Source organism: Sphaeramia orbicularis, chromosome 12 (assembly GCF_902148855.1).
Source record: "Sphaeramia orbicularis chromosome 12, fSphaOr1.1, whole genome shotgun sequence".
NCBI classification, from domain to species: Eukaryota; Metazoa; Chordata; class Actinopteri; order Kurtiformes; family Apogonidae; genus Sphaeramia; species Sphaeramia orbicularis.
This window is the reverse complement of record NC_043968.1, coordinates 69,259,708-69,281,108: the sequence shown is the minus strand read 5'-3', so window position 1 is coordinate 69,281,108 and position 21,401 is coordinate 69,259,708. Positions and strand designations below refer to the sequence as shown.

The 21,401-nt window shown below is 36.8% G+C and overlaps 1 protein-coding gene across 1 annotated transcript in view; it reads left to right on the top strand.

The window, feature by feature from the left end:
• astn2 (astrotactin 2) overlaps nt 1-21,401 on the top strand; it is an 824,937-nt gene that overhangs the window by 630,081 nt on the left and 173,455 nt on the right. The window contains exon 15 of the mRNA XM_030148576.1: nt 4,899-5,087. Within this exon, the coding sequence (XP_030004436.1) occupies nt 4,899-5,087 (189 nt within the window). The remainder of the gene's footprint in view (nt 1-4,898; nt 5,088-21,401) is intronic.

Sequence of the window (21,401 nt, the reverse complement as noted above, 5' to 3'; positions counted from 1 at the left end):
TAAAAGTTAAATAGAGAGAAAAATTAATTTGGGAAGTGCCACAAAAGTAGTGCTGGATCTTTATGCATGATCTTTTTATATATCTTTATTTATACTGTATAATAGTTAAAGTATAGTTTCTTAGAGTTTCACGCTTTCAAGGCATGATATTTTTAAATTGCCAAATCAAATGACTTGAAACCTCCAACTAGAAGAAGTCTTGCTGCACCCGCTGCACTAGAACCCTTCAGTTTTGGCCTATGGTTCTTTTCAGAGCAGCTCAAATTCCACTGTTCACATTTTCACCTGCTCTGTCTGTGGTAAGCAATAGTTAGAGAACAGGGTCACATAATGTTCTCAGATGTCCACAAGGCTCTCCAAAAGTCAAGAAGAGCTTAGTAAACTCTTACTTTAACTTCAGTGCTGGTGGGCTGCATGTCATCATTGACTCTAAACAAACTTGCACAAAATGTTTAGTATCATGATTTTCAGATTTCCTTTTTTTTATCCACATTTCAAAACTGAACAGTAGACAAAGTTTCCCTGTGTTACTAATATTGTTTCGAAAGAAGCAGCCTATCGACCACAGAGAATAAATATATAGGCAACCAGTCAGGATTTATCATAAAAGCTTTACTGTGTTGGGAATTCACTGTGATTCGACCCATCTGGACAGAAGTTAATAAAGCTTTAAAAAACATATTTAAATTTGACTTTCCCTTGCAATTCCCGACATTATTTCAAGGGAATGCTGATTTTAGCGGAGGGCGATCGGATGAATATTTGTTTAATATTTTGATAGTCGCCTGCAAAAAACCACTCAACTTTTTCTCTTCATCTTAAGAAAACAGTTTTTTTTTTGTTTTTTTTTTAACTCTGGACCAAATGGGTCCAGTATATTCAGTCTTTACAACCAGATTTTAACAACCAGACTGTAACTTTGACTTTACCTTATTATTTAACTTCATCTAACCCCTTCTCCCTGATTTATATTATTCATTTATTTATTTATTTTTTGTCAACTTCTACACGTTTTCTCTCCCAATATGTTTATAGTTATTGAAATTTCTAAAGTATGTGCATGGCAGTGGGTCCAAAACTTCTCTTGATATTATACATGTTATGCTCTGTAATATAAACTGCTGTTCCAAAATAATAACTAGAAAAGCATTCAGAGTTCTGCACCTTGGCAGATCACCACCAAACACCACCAAAATTTAATAATTTGTTCCTTGTGCCAGTATCAACATTTCCTGAAAATTTAATCTAAATCCATCCATAACTTTTTGAGTTATCTTGCTAACAGACAGACGAACAAACAAAAAATCTGCCCTCCCCCCAATCACCACCAAAATGTAATAATTTGTTCCTTGTGCCAGTATCAACATTTCCTGAAAATTTCATGAAAATCTGTCCATAACTATTTGAGTTATCTTGCTGACAGACAAACAAACAAACAGACAGACAGACAAATCCCGATGAAAACATAACCTCCACCATTACACTTGGCGGAGATAATAATAATAAAAAGCTATACTGTGGATTATGCAAGGCAGAATTTGCATCTGTGCCCATTTGTTCTTACATTGACCATTATTAAAGTGAACTGGTGATATCTGTATCTGATGATATTAAACAGCAGTGTTCTAAAAGCAGACAGGTATCTGCTCCATTATTCAGGAGGTCATCCACATGCAGAACCACAGGAAGTTGATGGTATTGGGTTCACTGTGGCAGAAACAAACTTCTCCTCAGCTCTCAACTTAATTAAAGTTTGAATGTTGTTTTTCACTGTTGCATTTGTTTAATGAACTAAATACACTGCTTGGCCATAAAATAAATCCTTAGATTTATTCAAGCAAATAGGTGATATCCTTCCATTGGATAATTACTGCAGTGATTTATTTGTTTTAGCTGCGAAATGTTCTTTAACTCTAACTGATGTAGTGAATAGCATGGTCAGATGGACTGGACAGCACAGGGTCCAGACCTAAACCCCTTTGAGAATCTTTGGGATGTGATGGATTAGACTTTATACAGTGGTCCAACTCTCCCATTGTCAAGATTTAGGAGAAAAAATAATGCAACTATGGGAGATAAATGTTGTCAGGTTGATTTTTGTATTGTTTTTGGTCCAGACTGTGTACAGTGGTGGCCAAAGTTATTAAAACACCTGACAAATCTGAAAATATTGAAATGTTTTGCCTCCAAAACATAATTTCATGTCATAACATGCAGATGGTTAGTCTGAGCTCAACAAATATTAGAGAGAGTGAGTCCAACAGTTTTTATCCACTTTTAGCTTTAGTATTTATGTAATGAAAAGGATAGGCCTTTTCCATTTAACAGAATCATATATTTGTGCCCTAAGACTCACCATCATCATCAATGAAATGAGCAGAGCTTGCTTTTTTTTTTTTTTTTATAAGGAAAATTACCTAAATCTCCTTATGATTATTATTATAATTATGGTTAATAGAATATAATGATGACTTTGTAGATATTTTATTTGTTTTATGGGTATTTTAATTGCCAAAAATAGATCAAACCTCTTAAAAATGCCAAGTGTTCTAATAATTTTGGCCACCACTGTATAATGTTTCCAACTGTCCACTTTAATCACATTTGTTGGCTGACAAGGATGTGATTTTTAAAAACCACTATAATAATGATAATAATAATAATAATAATAATAATAATAATAATAATAATAAGAAGAAGAAGAAGAAGAAGAAGAATCACCATGAATATTTGTGGAAGACAGTCAGCCAATGTGTGTTTCACTTGATGAGAAATGTTAAGGTTTTAGAACCATAAACTACTGAGAACATTCAGCTGATTTTACCTGTATTTGTTCATTGTTTTCTCTGCTGTCTTACTTCAGTTATCTCAGTTTTCATTGACACTTACTAGACTGCAGTCAAAAGAGGTGATGAGATTTTTCATTAGACAGAATTGTATTTTCTAAAACGTGATGCACAGTATATTTATAAATCCGCATAAATAGAAACACAATAAAATGGAGAAGCACAGACGAGTCTGAATCACTTCAGGGTCATGCGGGTGTCTACATAGTAGACTGTACAGGGGTGTATAGTAATTGATTTTGTGACTTTGAACTTTGACCTTTTGACCCATTTGTAGGCAACCAGGATGGATCAGGGTCTACATTACTACTGAGTTTCATCATCTTATGACAGTAGGTCATAGAAAAACCTTAGGTGTTGATTTGTAGTACAGATGGTTTATTATATGATTTCTTTTTTTAAAAATTATTATTATTATCATTATTCAGCCAAAAACAAATGGTAGTAGGGTGTGCCCCCGTTATTAATAATTTTGGAATTACTGTAATACATTTAGACACTTAGGGGGGAGATTAGGATGTCTATAATATGTCAATAAGGAACACTTTATACACTGTTTAGATTTGCTTGCATGCATAATAGCTGTGTTGCATAAAGCAAAAGCAGAAAATTTGGCAAAAAAAAAAAAAAAATGGGGGTAGTAGGATCTCATGTATGGGTATAAGACAGCAGAGTGTGCTTTTAAAATGGTTTGTTGGAAATATTAGCATAACAAAACATAGAACAAATAAACTAAACACTCATCCTGCAGTAGCGATGGGTTTTTATTTTACACAGATTCTTGATGATCAGATTTCTTTGTTCCACTAAATCTGTCAAGATATACTTCTATTGTATGAGTCAGGAGAGTATTAGGACCCGTAAAAACTATAATTCCTCAGATGGACTGATGGACAGACACACAGATAGATAGATAGATAGATAGATAGATAGATAGATAGATAGATAGATAGATAGATAGATAGATAGATAGATAGATAGATAGATAGATAGATAGATAGATAGATAGATAGATAGATAGATAGATAGATAGATAGATAGATAGATAGATAGATAGACAGACAGACAGACAGAGATGTATCTGTCCATTCGACAGTGGAGCTGCAGCAGTCTTTTTAGAAGGTGCTCTGCTGTCTGTCACAGTGTGTGGTGGAGAGGGTGCTCGTCATTGTCTGTGATGGAGATCTGTTTCTTGAGCGTCCTCCTCTCCACCACAGTCTCCAAATTGTTGACAGTCTAAGGAGCAGCTGTTTGTTTTTTTTAAATGCAGTGACTCTTGTCTTTGTACTTGGAAACAGTATGACTACAGCCCCAGGTGCAGTTGCATTTCCAGATCAGTGTCGTAATTAACAGCGGACTTCCTCTGCCCGCTGCGATGCTGACACCTGATGTACCACATGAGGCCCAAACCACAGCGCTAACCAACAGCAATAGATTCATAATCTGCCAAATCTCTGGAGGAGACACAATAACCACAACCGATTGTACATTCTGCTGAATCCAATGGAAATCTGTTGTGCAGGAGACTCCAGTGACGATGTGACGCTGATGTCCACAGTTTCTAAAATGACAAAAACAAGCACCCACCTCGTTACCACTGAGGATACACACGCTCTGACTGCACGTACTGACATTATTAAGATAACTAGGTACTGCATGTATTGTAAGACGGTCAGAAGTGAGATGCAGATGGCAGGAGTCCCAACAGAAAAGATGAAGTTGCTGGCTATAAACTTGTTTCTGCGGTAATTCGCAATCCAAATTTGTAGGAGGTATGGCTTTTTGTGTCCTTTGTTGGAACCGTGTCATGCATACTCATTATAGCACAATCCCAGTAGTAAAACGCGAACATCTTTTTATAGATTTATACACTCCTTTAGGTGCTTTGCATTTTGCTGTATCATTAAAATGCTACATCTGCACAATAGCTCCACATACTTGGGAGTATGCCACTAACTATACATTTGTATCCTTTAACCTTTAAGTGTAAAGAGCTTTGCGCACATGACTTATTATGCATAATATTGACTGCACTTTCTATATTTTCTTCAGGTGTGTGCAGGAATACAAATTGTCAACGGACGGGCGATCGTGCCTCCTGCAGTCGGATAACTGTGAGGGACCAAAATGCCCAAGGCAGGATGTCCACTTCAATGACACCCTGTTTGGTGAGATGCTGCATGGATACAACAACAAAACGCAGCAAGTCAACCTGGGACAAATATTCCAGATGACCTTCCGGTAACTACAAATACTCATGTACACCTACAGCAGACACTCACACAAACTCACACTAATGCTCAGAAGTTATTTACACTAAACCAAACACTTTACTTCCCACATCATCTTTTTTTTTATATTGTCTTGTTAGGATTTTCAGTAGAACAGCTTAGCAGGAAATGGTAATTTTGGGTAATAATTTATAATAAAGAGTCAAGAAATAATCAGGATTTACCAAAGCAATAGCAGGTAAAAGTAAATTGATACATTTTTGGCAATATTAGACTGATATGGGGTAAGTGGCCAAAAATAAAGAGTAATAATAAGGAAACATAAAATGATTTAATGCAAAGCTATTTAGTAATATTCTGGTAACAGTATGGTAATCTGCCAATAATAAAGTAATCATCAGTGCAACATTTAGATTAAAGATATATGTTTAATGCCTTGACTCTTTACCTAGAATCACTTGGCAGTCATTTCAGACTATAGAGCCAAGATGCAAAATGCTGAATTATCTGTTTCTGTTCAGTTTCATGATGATATTCAACAAGGAAGGACCTTTGCTCCAGAGTGACACCAATGTAAAAGTATCTTAAAGTTGTAATATCATTGACAACCACCATAAGCTAACACAGAAGTCCTCTCTAAAAATAATCTGTGAATTTTTTGAGAAATCATAACCCTAACCCTTTTGTCCAAATATGGTCACTTCCTGCTGCAAAAACCCAACATGGTAGCAGTCAAATAGCAGTACAATATAAGGGGATGGTCAGTATTTTTGTATATATTAAATCTTATTGAAAGCAAATGGTAGGTGATTCTAGCTGTTAATCTGTCCGCTAAAGCTAATATTAAATGGATGCTTTAAATAACAGGTTTAAGTTTTCATATCTTTAGATCTTAAAAAGTATCTCAATTCTCTTTGTGTTTTATGCAGCTACAATAAAGAATCTTTGAACCTAATGTCAAATGGCCAACTTTAAAGGCAAAGACATACCAACCCCCAATTTTCGGTGGTCAGACGTCGTCGGGCAGTTGGGCAGTCTGGCGTGGTCGGTGACACGAATCTGGTTGGCGTGTTCTGTACAATCGGCCGTTGTTAATGCCGTCGCCAGTCTTTTTGGATGATTCAACATGTGTAATCGGCCACTACCCGTCGTTCAGTCAGACTGATCTGATTGGTGGAGGGATAGCCCTTGACTAGTGAATAGAGATGGGAATCGATAAGAATTTAATTATTCCGATTCCATTATCGATTTTGCTTATCGATCTGATTCCTTATCGATTTGCTTATCGATCCGATTCCTTATCGATTCTCTTTTCGATTCTCATTGGGTGAGGGAATAAAAGAGTAGAAACGGGTGTGTTTGCATTAACGATCTTTGATATTTCCATCTCTACACAGAAAACATAACATATACAGTATGTACAAATAATAAAAACAGATGACACTGGGCCCTGTTTGGGGGGGGTACAGTGAAAGTGAAACTAAAGATGCGTCTCCTGTTGTTGTGCTCCTCATTTCCTTTCCCCTACCTTCAGAAACTTGTACTTGAGGGGATACGACGTTTGTTGGCCGCACTGGAACTTGCCCCGGGTGACGTCCTGGTGTTCACTCTGCCGCTAGATTCACAAGCACCGCTAAGTAGCGTATCAAATGAATCACATGCTGTGGACAAATGTTTGAGCATATTGCAGGGATTCCACCCTTTTGAAGAAATGGAAGCTTTGCAAGTGTTGCAAGTGGACGTGGTGTTTTTGGACCGTTTCTGCTGCAACGCCATGTTGGCTACCCTCTGACCAAAACAATGCAGCATACGTGTGACGTCATTGTGCATGTGCAACAAAGGCGGAATCAATAAGCAGAATCGTTAAGCAGGCAGGCAAACGATTCCAAGGATTCGAGCTACTGGGATCCGGTTCTCAAAAAGAACCGGTTCTCGATTCCCATCCCTACTAGTGAATCAGTGAAGGAGAAGTTTCCATGTGAATACAGCTATGCCAAGGTACTTCACACTGTTGTCTTCTATAATAGACCATTCACTGCTCATATCGTATCTGAATGAGTGCCAGTCAGTGTTGCCTATGGACTTCATTCATTTCGTGAAGTGAACACTGTTAGCATTGTTAGCATAGTGCGATTTCTCCTTAGTTTTCGCCTGCAACATCTTTCTTCTTCCACAAGAAGAAGCCTGAGAGCTGACAATGCCAGGATGTTCTTATTACTAGCCATCCATTCAACAAGTACAACAACAGCAACCCTTCTTGACTACTCAACACTCTCTGTTGACAACAACGACTGATGACAGCGAGCTCTGTGTTTAGAGAGATGTTCTGTGATTTTCCAGTTTTACGTCTTGCACAAGCGCAGAACGAACACTGAAGCCGGTAGTCGATTTGGTGTGTTCTTCACATTTTTTTGACAATGTCGGGGAGACGAGAGCCAACTCATCAGTCAGGCTATCTTTCTGGCGATGATCGGCAGTCGAGTTGGTGTGTCTTTGCCTTAACAAGATACCATTGGCTGGTAAACATCTGAAAACCAACTCCACAGGCTCTTGCCTTTAATGTTTGGTTTCTTTTAGTGCAATGCGATTGTGAATTTAAATATATACGGGTAGATTAGCTTTTTGCAGCGTGAATCATGATTATTGCATTGAAAATTAAAACGGGTTGCCAGGATCATATCACAAATTGCGGTATTTAACATATTATTCATACAAATAAAACAACAGATTATATTTGGAACAAAAGGAAAGATCAGTTTTAGATTAATTATAATATCCTAAAGAACACACATATATATGCTAAATATATATATATTTTTTAGCTTATTACTAGAATTTTTGCAGGTTTTTCAACTTTGATAATAACAGGATATTATTACATTATTACCTGTTCAACTACTACTGTCTTATTACTGAGCTGCAATGTGACGTGCAACAAGAAATTCTTCACTTTAAAAATATCTGCTTGTTATTTCTCCTTTCTTTACTACTCCTCTGTGACTCTTTTGTCTTTTTGTGTCTTTTTTTTACTGTCTTTAAGGCATTATTTCATTATATCCATTCACCAGTGTAGATTCCACTTACAATCCTCCCTTGAGATCTTTTGTTTCACATCTTAACTGTTTACACTTTTCCTGCTGCACTGAAGACACATCATCATGAGTAACGTTTGTCTTTTATCAGTTTGGGGTTGAACCAGAGATAGAAAAGCTTGGGATCTCAGTGGAGCAGCTCTGAGAATCAGTAGTCAGGGTTTGCCACTGGGGTGCTGCATCTGTGTTTGTACAGATGTGGGTGTGCATGGACTCTGTAGATGTGTGTGAGTGTGTGTGTGTGTGTGTGTGAGCAAGAGAGAGAGACGAAGTGGAAAGAAGGTGAGGGAGTGATGGTTGAGTAGGGATTGAGACTTATCCCATGGCAGTTCTCCCTAAACTGTCAGCCCTCTGAAAACCTGGCTCTCTCTGATAAGTCACATGCTGTTTGTGGTGAAATGCCACTGTAATCACGCAGAGATTATGAGGGTCTATCTATGCGCAAATACCATCCGCACACAAATACATGCTAAACCTATATCTTGCTTTCTCTCCGTCTGTCTTTTATTTACTCACTCTCACTATCACACACACACACACACACTAGACAGCCACACTTTTCTGAGCTTGTAACTGTAAAATGTATTTCATCTGTTCTGCCCTACAGGTTATACACATATGATAGCCTGTCTGCTGCTCTAGCACATGCTTGGATAACAATCACACTTCCCTGCGTTAATATCATACGGTATGAATTTTGAGTGGAAACAGGCAGCACTTGCTCTTATGTATTTTCTTTCACAAATATGTGTAAAAAAAAAAAGTGTGACATGGTTTGATATTTTTGGAGTTATTGTACAGCAGATGAACATGCAAGGCCCTCAGCTCCAAAATGAAGCCAAGGCAGGAGTGTTTCAAAGTTCTAAGAGTGGTGACAGTCCCTCAGTGCTGTTCCAAGAAGCCCTGGCTCCCACACACTTAAATTTTTAAGGTTGACTTAGGTCAGCAATTATTTTTCAAGGAGTCATTCTGGTCTCATTCATTTTATTTGGACCCTCTAATAAGTGACCTGGTGGTCCATCTGCCTTGTGTTAATCAGATCTCAGGTCAAATAGAACATTCAGTGTCTGCTGTGCTGGGCTTTGATTGACAGGTCTGTATGACAGCTTGGAGCTTCTTCTTATTTCATATAAAACTTTTTTTTTTTTTTTTTCTGACAGAAAGCTTTAGTGTAGCTGTAGTTAATATGTTCCCCTAAAATAACTGTAAAATTACTTTATGTGGAGTACGAGATGAATTTACTATTTTACAGTCATTAAGCTAGTGCTTAACGTTAGCCCACCCATGACCTCTCACAAATGACTCTGGCCCATTGCGACCAATTATACAAACTAGATATAGATAGGCTTTGGTCCAACTGGGACTCAAACCCCAAAGTGTATCGCTATTAGCCTACAATGCCACTTCACCACTAATTGAATAAACAAAACAAAAAAAGTCTTTTAAGATTTATATTTTTCTTTTATTCTTTATTTGTCTTTCCATAGGCTGCTTGTTTTTGCTTCATTCTGCAAAAGGAGTCATTTCCTCAATGACCTTTTTCAACCTAACTAGATGTGCAAGTTTTAGTCACTATCAGCATATACTGAGGGATTTAGTTAATGCATTATTACCATTATGATACAAAAGGATGAGACAGAGGAGCTAAAAACCTATGTAGCCAATATATAAAATTACTTTACGGCTAAAATGTACTTAGGGGGTCAAATGAGTGGCCATTTTTGTAAAAAAAAAAAAAAGTTGTAAGAAATGCATAGAACTGTGTTGAAATAATGTTAATACATTTGTGCACAGACTACTGATATTATTTGACAGTGGAAGCTATATTTTCAGGAATATTGGATTTTGAATAGCACGTGTATGTGAAAACTTTTGCTGGTGGATGGACGTGACATTACCCATTATGATCTGGTCAGTACCAGTACTTTATTAGGAATAAACTTATATACTTACTATTGCTAATTCTCCTCTTATTCATAAATGTTAGTATTGTGGATCTAAAACAATAACAGCTGACACAAAAACACAAAATGTGGCAGTGGACGGATGTGACATGGTTGTTACGGATCCCATCATACTGATGCTCGGCAGCCATGTCACCGTTTCCACAAATGATCCCTGTTCAAAAACTACTATCATAATTATTTATTGTATAGTTTATCATCATACTAAAGGGTAAATAACAATATAGAATTGTTATTTCTTTATAAAAATGCTTATTATTAGAAAACTGTTGATTTAAAAAGTGACGTGTGACATTCTTAATGTATGTATTGGCGTAACATAAGCAGGATGGATCAGCACCATACTCCATATTGCAACCTGTAAAAATAAAACGTGATATGTAGTATATAATCTTGTAAGAAAAATTGGGGGATCTGAAAGAATAGAATATTTGTTTTTGAGGTAAATTCAGTTCAAATATAACGTGGCCATTTGTGACATGAAAATATAGCATTAATTGTGATGAAATTGGACATTTTTGACCTGAAAACATAGTTCATAAGATCGTCAACATGTTGCAACAGAACTGAAATCCTGTAAATTTGCATAACTTGCATTTACCAACACAAAGTTCCTTTGGGGATTCACTTATATTGATTTCTTATGCACAAAGACATAAATTAGACCTCTAAGCAAATTTTAGCCATTTACAAAAAGGTTAGCTAATATCAGCTCATACATTAAAACTGCATTTTGTGGATTGTACAACTTCCTCATTTTGTTGAGAGAGAGTCAGATATGACAGCAGAGAGTGGAGACCCAGTAAAACCCCACTTTTATTATGTTTTTTACCCAGTCGTCCCTTGGTGCAATTTTTGATGCACTCCACCAGAGCTCATTAGGAAATACAGTTCTTCTTATTCCTTATTATCACACGTGTCTGTTCTATCATAAGAGCATTTAAGATGTAGGTCACAGATTATCATTCAGGTACTGTTACTTCACCAAATTGTTATATTTATTCTGAAGTAGCATTGATACATGTGCACATAATATAGGCAATTATCTGTAATCACGAATGTCTTTCAGATGAAGTAGTTCTAAATAAAGCTACACTAGGGCAGTGGTTCTTATCTTGGGGTGTGCGACCCCCACAAGGAGGGGGCACCAGAGATCCGGGTGGGGGGGCAAGGCCTTGTCTGCTTTGGTGTTACTTATAGTTACTTACACACCCAATAAGATAATCAAAAATCTGCGTGAACTCACTGAAAACATAATTTGTCCACATTTAATAATATCAAGTTATTTAGTAGCCACACCTTCTTGACACCTGACACTTTGTGACCCCCACAGCTAGAGCAACAGTCTCGTCAGGTCAAATAGCTAATTGATCTGAGTTTTTTTTTTTTTTTTCTTTTTCTGTTGTCAGCGTATCATCATACACTGTCTGAGAAACGTAAAAATGCAAATGACTAATCCGTATCAAAAAAGAAAGTAAGGCAATGTCTCAAGACTTACCTTAACTTTGGTCTTACTGAAGGACAGGACAGTTTTTACATGGGATTGGGGTGGTGGTGGTGTGTGTGTGTCTGGGGGGGATTGGCTTGTCATTGACACAATTGGGGGGGGGGGGGGCTCCAAGGAAAAAGGTTAGAAACCACTGCACTAGAGCAGAGCTGTGTCTGTATCTGTCTTTGAAGATGTCTTTGGGATCTAGGCCACACTTAACTGCCCAAGACGAACAAACATGTCTGGATGCTGCATGTATTGACTTGCACAAGTTATTATGAATAACTTAATAGTCAGATTTTGCTCATACTTAATGTAAGACCATACTTAGGAAAGAAAAATAGGACCAATGTCCCTGTATCTCACTGGCATGTTCTATAAAGATTTAATAACAAGTTGAATTTGCAAGGTTGTCTGGTTCTGCTGCTATGTTAGAGTCCTGTGGTCTTGATGCCAGAGGTCAATCTCCCAATAGAAGAGGATGGTACTTTCACTGGTGAACTCAACTAATTAAATGAAAGTCCATATGACTTCCTCTAAACCAACAGAGTGGAAGTGCTGCTGGGTCTTCATGGTGTTTATCCACAGGTGCTCTTTGGAAACATGTGGTGTGTCTTACTATTTAGAGCCACCAGGTGAAAAAAGCCCTGATGAAGACCAGAGGTCGTAACGCGTTTGCTGTATTTTAAAAGATTGCCATGGAGTAATAAAGGCATTTTAATTTTACACAAATCCTACAGTGTGCCTTGGAATATTTTTTGAAATCTTCCATCCTTATTAGGGCTGTGTATTGGCAAGAATCTGGTGATACGATACAAATCACAATACCAGGATCACGATACGCTATATCACGATATATCATGATACTGTTAAAACGGCAATTTTTTGTTTGTTTCTTTTTTTTTTTTTTAAATGATTATTTCCTGGAAGAATTGAATTACACCACAAATATGCACAAATATTAAACACATTTTTATTTGATCAGAACAGGATCTAATGCTATATCACAAAATGTTCCTGTGTTCAAAATGAAATAATGTTTTACAGACATTACAGTTTAAGATCCTGTTCAAATGTTCATATTCTATTAGTTCAGAACTAACATCATAACATTATTTTTGTGCAATCCCAACAAAGGAACTAACATCTGCCTCTCTCAGATAGTAAAAAGTGCTTTTAGGATGCTTCAAATAACCATTATTTAATAAAACAGTGTTAAATAATTATAAATAAGACATAAAAAATAAAGAAAAGTAAAAAACAAAAATGAACCTCCACCATATCTGCATTTGAATAAATATCTAAAAATATCAATAAAGTAATTTTTAATATTGATACAGTATCATGAAATGAAATATCACGATATATTGCAGAACCGATATTTTGTAACACCCCTAATGCTTATGCGGATTTTTTTGACTCTAAATAGTAAGACACTCCATATGGCTTCCTATCAGTGCTCAATAGTAAATACATTGATATCTCTAACCATTTCCACATTATAAGCCTCAAAATATGGCCATTTATAAGTACATATTATAACCTTACATAAGTATATATTTAGACTTGTCAAAACTGTGAACAAACTTTGTAGACTTTGTCCCAAGGAAGCTACATATGAAATTTAAAATGAATCTGACCAGTAGTTTCATCGGAGAAGATGTCTGAAGAAATTAACAGACGATGACGAAGGCGACCACAAAGATGACGTCAGACACAGTGCCTTCACAATAGCTCATAGCCAGTGAGCTAAAAATACATAAAAGTGGCCTAAATAAGAGTCACTGTGTCATCGAAGTGCACAAGGTTCCGCTGTGAACTCCTGTCTGTGCTGAGCTGTGTGGGTAAAAGTAGTAGGTTGTTTTTCACTTTTTTTTTTTTCCACTACTGAAGCAGGAGCTGCCATCTTTCTTCTGCAATGATGACTTGAACACAATTCACTATGACGAAACCAACCAAAAAAGACAGAAATGCCCTTGGGAGACCAGGGAGTAATTAAAAGTATTTTCCCTTCACTTTCAGTGGGCTGTTGTATCAACCATCTTTTATATATAGTGTGTGGGTGGGACATTCAGATTGAAACAAAGGGCTGGGGTATTGAAAGGAGGATCACCTAAAGAGATAAAAGGGGCTTATAGCACATCTGGAGAGCATTAGCAGGTCTGACTAGCACTTTTATCTACACACTAATGAGGGAAATTAACAAAGAATCTCAACTTACCCGAGAGTTCCAAGGGCTAAAGTGTAGGAAGAACCTCTAATACGGCAAATGCACAGTTTGACAGATAAAACAAAGCCACAACTCAAGGATTTCAAAACCAGGGGAAGTCGACAGTCTTGATCCATTTGCTCTCAGGCGTTGGCGAACCATGGGTCTCCTGCCTCCAGACTTCAGCCTTACACACCGGGTTACATCAAAGTACAGCCAGGAGAGGGATTTCAGCACAAGCCGGGGCTCGGAAGGGGATTTACAGACGGCAGCTTTAAACTAGTCAAACAACTTGGCACCTCCGAGGACACATTAGACAAACAAGAAGCGATCCCAGTGCAGTTGTACAATAAAAGTCCTGCAGTATTCATTATGAGGGGACACAGATCTCTTGAAATCAGGCCAAAAAATCACATCCAACTGACCTGTGAGGTAACACCAGTCAAACTCTGACATTTCAGAGGGAAAAATCACGTTTTCCATTGCTACTACAGTGGCTGCAGCTACCATTTTATGAAGACACAGAACATGAGATGAACTTACTTGATAATATACATGTTTACAGGCCAAACAGCCTAACATGAAGTATATACTTAACCCTGTAAAACTTGACAGGTTGTGCAAGTGCTTCAGTCTTAAAATAAGGAAAACAGTCTTGATCCTTTGCTGTGATGATTTGCAAAATTTTGCCATACCTTATTACTAGTAAAATCCAGCTTGATATTAGCTGGAAAATCTTATTAAGAAAAAGTTAAATATATTCGTTAAAATAAGAATATTTTATTGATGTAAAAATTTCTTGGCAAGCTTTTTTTCTGTTTAGATGAAAAATAAGTCAGTTCTAGAAATAAAGCTTTTTTCACTTCATTAGAAGTAATTTTTTGCAGTCTGGATAAATAGAAAAGAAACAAAAAAAACACTCCTACAACCAATGCTCACTATTTTCTCAAGGACACTGTCAGGTCTGTTTCCATCTCCCTTTAGTCTGACTTACAGTACAACATACTAATACATAAATAACATTTCTTTATGAACTATGAACTATAACTACTGTTTTCATTTACTCTTTAGCACTCCACTGCTATATGCCAATATGACGGCAGCATGAAGCTAACAAGATTACAAACTATTGAGTAGAGCCACAGTTTAGCTCTTTCTGAGAAAATGAACGTTAGTCAGTAAGACTTCTCATAAAAGAATAATACGGCTAATAATCTTTATTGAGGGAATTATAAAAGATGGAGTCTCTGCAGAGTTCCCACTGCAGTCAGTTGTGCTCAATAAACATGTTGTTTAAAGGACACAAAAAGGACACAATCAGCACTTAAGTTGGAATTTAACAACCACTTAGTTGCGGCTCTATTTCCACCATTTGTCTGCTTATAAAATGGACTGACATGGTGGTTATTAGAAACTAAATCAATGCTGATATCCTACATTTAACCGGTGCAATGGTATAATTTGTGTTGTGGGATTTTTTTAGAGGGTAAAAAACAAAGTTTTATTCCTATCACCTCACCTTTCATTTTTATTACTCTGCACAATTTGCACCTGGTATCTAGAAGCTAGAGAAATTTCCATGTTAATTGCGAGGATGCGTCTGCGCTTCCTTTGCCTCCAGTTAGACGCACACTCGGCTGATTACATGCAGATGACAGCCAAAGTGCACCTCGCAGGTTGGCGCGCCATCCCGGATAAATAACACACATGTCTCGGGGTGTGAGTGCATTTTAAATGAAGTGCAAAAAGCATTTATGCAAAGCAATTATACTGTAAACATTTCAGCAGCGACTGGTGAGGGCAAGAAAAAGAAATGACAAATTCAGTAACAATTCTCTGTGTCCATGGTATTTCTATGTAGTTTTAAATTATGTTTTCAGATTCAGATGCATGTGCTGTTGTAATTGTGTATCTCTTTTATGGACTTGGACAATTTTATTTCAGTTACCATTTTGAAAGTCACATTTTTCCTTCAGTAATTCATCATTCTTAAGCTAATAAGACAAGCCAGCCACACAGGAATATAATACTTGACTCTAGCCGCCTCTAATTGAACATGTGTATAACTGCATGTCATCTCATCAAAGTAGTTATTCTGCTCGTCAAATCCTCTGTGTCTTTTGTCTAATGAATAATAGCTCTGCCTTTTCAATAGTCTGCTCCCACTCAGTGGAGGCATCTTATATATTTATAGCAAGATGCGACACTTTTATTCTAACATTTTCTACTGTTTTTTGCCTTGCCGTCTTTGATATGCAGATGTAGTCTGAGTTTTTGTCTTTAGGGTGCCCCCAATGCAGAATTTGTAATTAGATTGAAGTACAAAACTATCCAAATCATCATCATAATCATCATTTTTAATTGATGAGTATTATTTGAAGAGGGGAGTGCAGCGTACAAGCACACATGAACAACGTTATGATACGCCGTCGAGAAAAGAGTCCAGCATATTACACCGAAACAGAACGCAAAGTACCGCACAAACATTACATAAATAAGACCGTTAGGATAGATTAAAACCATGAAAAACTCTGAAAGCAAATTAAAACAATAAATTCAAGGAAATTAAAAGGAATAAAACCATTCAAACAAATTAAATATAAGCAATAAAAAAACATACTCAAACAAATGCAAACATTTGACTTCTCTGTGTCCAGACAAGTTTAAACCAAGAAAACACTGCAGTATTTTTATACAGCCCTTACTAAGGTGAATAAGAAGTGGATGTGTGCTTGGTTACAGGTCTGATCCTAATAACCCACAGCCCATAGATAATAGTGTGACTCATATTTTTGAGTTTGAAAAAGTTGAATCATTTTCTGAACGTCAATATACACTAAAATCTGTCAGTTGTTAATGCAATGGAACCTTTGTTGAACTGCTAAAAAGCACAAAGAAAAAATTTTTGACAGATCAACTTTTGTAATTTTGCTGCCGTCAACACAATAAACAATGTTTGGACAGAAATGCAGTGTGATTCGAGGGTCATCAAGTATAAAAATAAAAAAGTTCTGTTAGATTTCACAGTTATCAGGTTCATTGGATCTTGAGTCTTTATAATGATGAGTTATAAATTATCAGTTTTTGCTAAACTTTGTGAAATAATTGTCTGCCAGTTTAAAAAGAATATTTCTCTGTGTAATGTTGCAAGAAAAATTGGTCTTTCACCATCCACAGTATTTAATACTGAGGCAGATTCATGGAGTCAAGAAACCACCGTTGAATGTTTGTGACCTTCGACCCACAGATAGCACTGAGTGAGAAACCATCGTATTACAGTAATGAAGCCTGGTATCGGTTTTGTGCAGAAATCAGATTTAAAAACTTTGGAAACATGATGAGATTAGGCCAATCCACATTTTAGTTTGTTTTCAGGAAAAATGTGCATGAAGTTCTGGATGCTAAAGAAGAAAAAGGCCATCCAGACGTAAAAGCAGCATCTGTGATGGTCTGGTGGTCTGCCTTTACTGAGACATATGTTCCTATCAGGGCATGATGGTAACACTGTCGTCTAGAGCTGAAACAAGTAATCAAATTGAATCAATAAATAAAAGTATATGACTGCATTTTTTTTTAAACATTAGCTCTACTGTTGTGTTTCATAGGGACACTTATTGTGACGCACATGATGCCAGGACCAACACAAAGTTGTATGTTAGTTCCATCTTAAGTTGTTAGTAGGGATGGAAATCGATAAGAATTTAACGATTCTGATTCCATTATTGATTTTGCTTATCGATCCGATTCCTTATCGATTCTCTGATCGATTGTCATAGGGTGAGGGAATAAAAGAGTACGGGTGTGTTTGCATTAACTGTCTTTTATATTTCCATGTCTGCACAGAAAATATAACATATACTGTATGTACAAATAATAATAACGGATAATGCCGACCCGAATTGGGGGGGGGGGGGGTGCAGTGAAAGTGAAACTAATGGCGCTTTACTAATTTCTCTATTGCCGCATTTCCACTACGTGGCACCGGTTCGACTCTGCTCGTCTCCCGTTGTTGTGCACCTCATTTCCTTTCCCCTACCTTTGGAAACTTATATTTGGGTATGACGTTTTCGCCCGCCGGAACTGGGCCCAGCGTTCACTCTGCTGCTAGATTCACAAGCGCCGCTAAGTACCGTATCAAATACGTGACATTCCTGTAAATGAATCACATGCTGTGGACAAATGTTTGAACATATTGGAGGGATTCCAGCCTTTTGAAGAAATGGAAGCTTTAACAGTGTTACACGTGGACCTGGTGTCATCTTTTTAGACCGTTTCTGCCTCAATGCCATGTTGGCTACGTTCTGACCAAAACAATGCAGCGTAAGCGAGACATCATTGCTAATGTGCAATGAAGGCGCAATCGATAAGCAGAATCGTTAAGCAGGCAGGCAAACGATTCCAAGGAATCGAGCTACTGGGATCCAGTTCTCAAAAAGAACTGATTCTCGATTCCCATCCCTAGTTGTTAGTAAGTTAGATCCAAATGTGTTGACGACTGCAGTGAACATATTGTTTGAAGGTGTCATTTGACTTTGTTGTTTACATCTATAGATATTTTTACTTCTATACTGTTGTTATTGTTGTTGTTACAGTTGCACTCATAAGTTTAAATACCCTGACAGAATGCGCATGGGATGGCCTTGGATGTTCCAACATGTCAATGACCCAAAACACAAGGCCAAGTGGACCTGTCATTGGCTACAGCAGAAAAAAGTGAAGGTGTAGGAGTGTCCACTTCAATCTCATGATCTCAATATCATTTAGCCACTTTGGGGAGGTCTCAAACATGCAGTTCATGCAAGAAAACCTAAAATCTTAAAGGAACTGAAGGAGTTTTGTCAAGAAGAATGGGCAGCTTTACCATCTGAGAAAATGAAGTGCCTCATTCACAACTACCACAAAGACTTCAAATCAGGGTCATTTGAAGGATTAAGAACTAGGGTATGGAAACTTTTGATCAGGGTCATTTGGATAGTTTCTGTTGTCAGTACGATTTAAAAAGAGAATACACTTGTTTGATAATAAATGGCTTCACCCAACCACTGACCACGATTGAAAGAAAAGTTTTTGTATTATCCTTCACATTCTCTGAAAAATGGCCAAAGAATCACAAATTCTGCTGGGGTATATAAACTTATGAGTACAACTCTATTTCTATATAGATATTTTTTCATATATGCTTTTACTTTTATATTTTTCATGGTTGTTTCAGGTGATTCTGGAATAAAGGACATGTTGTTTGTCATTTTCAGACATGTCTGTTTCACATTTTTACTATTTTTTTGGCCTATTCAAATAATCATTTTATTAAATCCAAGAATATAATCAATACATTAATCAATGACAAACATAATCGATAGGTGTAGCTCTAGTCACATGTCTGTGTTGGTTCACTGGCTTCCTCCCACCATCTAAACAGTCATGCCTTAATAGGTTAATTGATGGATCTAAACGGCCTGTGGATGTGCGTAAATGGTTGTTTGTCTGTAAATGTCACCGTGAATGAACTGGAAACGCAACAGTTCATACCAGGTACTGAACAGGTCAGAAAATAAATGAATGAAGGCTGCCATCAAACCAGGCCTCATTCATTTTACATTAGAAATTCATCCCAATTTAGAGTCACATTTTGCTGTAAATGCTAAAAGAAAAAAGTCAGTGTGGGTTAAATATTTTAGCACACATCAGTCACAGAAAATTAGACTTATCTCATTACAATAAGCATTTCTTCTGTTCCTTTCCAGCCCGGATGCAAAGTAAAAATCAAAGCAATTCCAAGTACAATAAAAGAAGAAAATGAAATGTCACCTGCTTTGTGAAGGTGATGGTGTCACTATTGTCTGAAATCACTTTCCACCAAAAAGGACAAGATACAGTAGAGGTTAAAGAAAAGAAACAAAACTGCTTTCGATAGACAGGATGTACTAACTCCTCATCAACACTCACCTCTTGGAATAAGACGACACCACAACATGAATAATTTGTGAATCTGGCAACCCACATGGCTCCCAGGCATAAACACAGCAACATTTCCATGTTTCTCAGTAATTTTCTGTAATTATCTCCTTGGTGCACACACAGTAGCATCTTCTTGGGACTAGAGCTGGTAAACATTACACGGAAATTTCTTTCCACCTAATGAGTAGCCATGAGACACTGAGGCAGACACTCAGGTGAAGGGTTAAGCTGTTGAAGGTTAATGAGAAGCTTCTTAACTCTCTTCCTAAAATAAATGATCCTCTTTGCTGCCGGCAACAATCCTAAATTTACTTTTTTTATTTTATATTTGTGTACAAAAATGAACGTGGCAGATTTATGTTCTGAAAAAGCCCTGCATGTTTCTGGATGGAAACTCTGCGACTGCTATTTGAGTTCTGTTTCAGATTACTATAAACCTTTTGGAGATGATGCCTGTGGTTTTTGCACTGAAACAGAAAGTTATTTAGTTATGATCATATGTTGGTGATGGTGTGTACATATATTTATTCCGCTTGTACATTGCATATACAGTTGTACTTTGACTTATGAGTTTAATTTGCTCCGTGACCGAGCTCGTAACTCAATTTGCTCATATGTCAAATCAATTTTCCCCATTGTCATGAATTAAAATACCATTAATCTATTCCAGCCACATAAATTGAAATACGTCGAGATAATGTTTAGCGCAGGGGTGTCAAACTCATTTTAGTTCAGGGGCCACATTCAGCCCAATTTGATCTCAAGTGGGCCCAACCAGTAAAATAATAACAGTGAAAAAAGTAAAATTATGTAATGATCAGGTTTACATTTACAAAGTTTCCTTAAAAATCTGAATAACATGAACAAGTTGAATTGTCTTACGAAAAACAAGTGCAATTTTAACAATATTATGCCTCGGTTTATGAGTTTATCATTTACACATGTGCATTACAATCGCACAAAACATTTAGTAACCGGCAGAATATTGGTAAAATTGTATTTACTTTTCTTTAGACATTTCCATTTGTTCATATTTGTTCAGGTTATTCACATTTTTATTATTATTTTTTTTATAGGTTATTATGATAATACTTTAAAGGTCTGACCCACTTGACATTTAATTGGACTGTATGTGTCTGTACGTGGAACCTGAATTAAAATGATTTTGACACCATTGATTGTTAATATCTTCAGTGTAATTTTTGCATTTCACAAAATCATCCCGCGGGCTGGATTGGGCCCTTTGGTGGGCCAGATTTGGCCCCCGGGCCGCATGTTTGACAAATGTGGTCTAGCGTATCCAAAACTTATTTCTAACCTATGAGTAACATTCTTTGAACCTATGTGTAACTTATATTGAACTTATTTCCAAAAAGCACTTCAGCACCTCCCCTCTGGACAGTGACCGGACTTTGTTCTGCAGCAGGAGATAATACCTGTAATACCTAATATCACCATAATCTTCAAATTTAGAATTACATTTAAAAAACTAACAAACTAAAATAAAAATTACTTCAAATTAAATACTCAATATTAATTTTCTGAAGCCACAGGGAGTCACAGCAGAGGGATGAAAGAGCTGAACATTCAGTACATATCAATATAATATAAT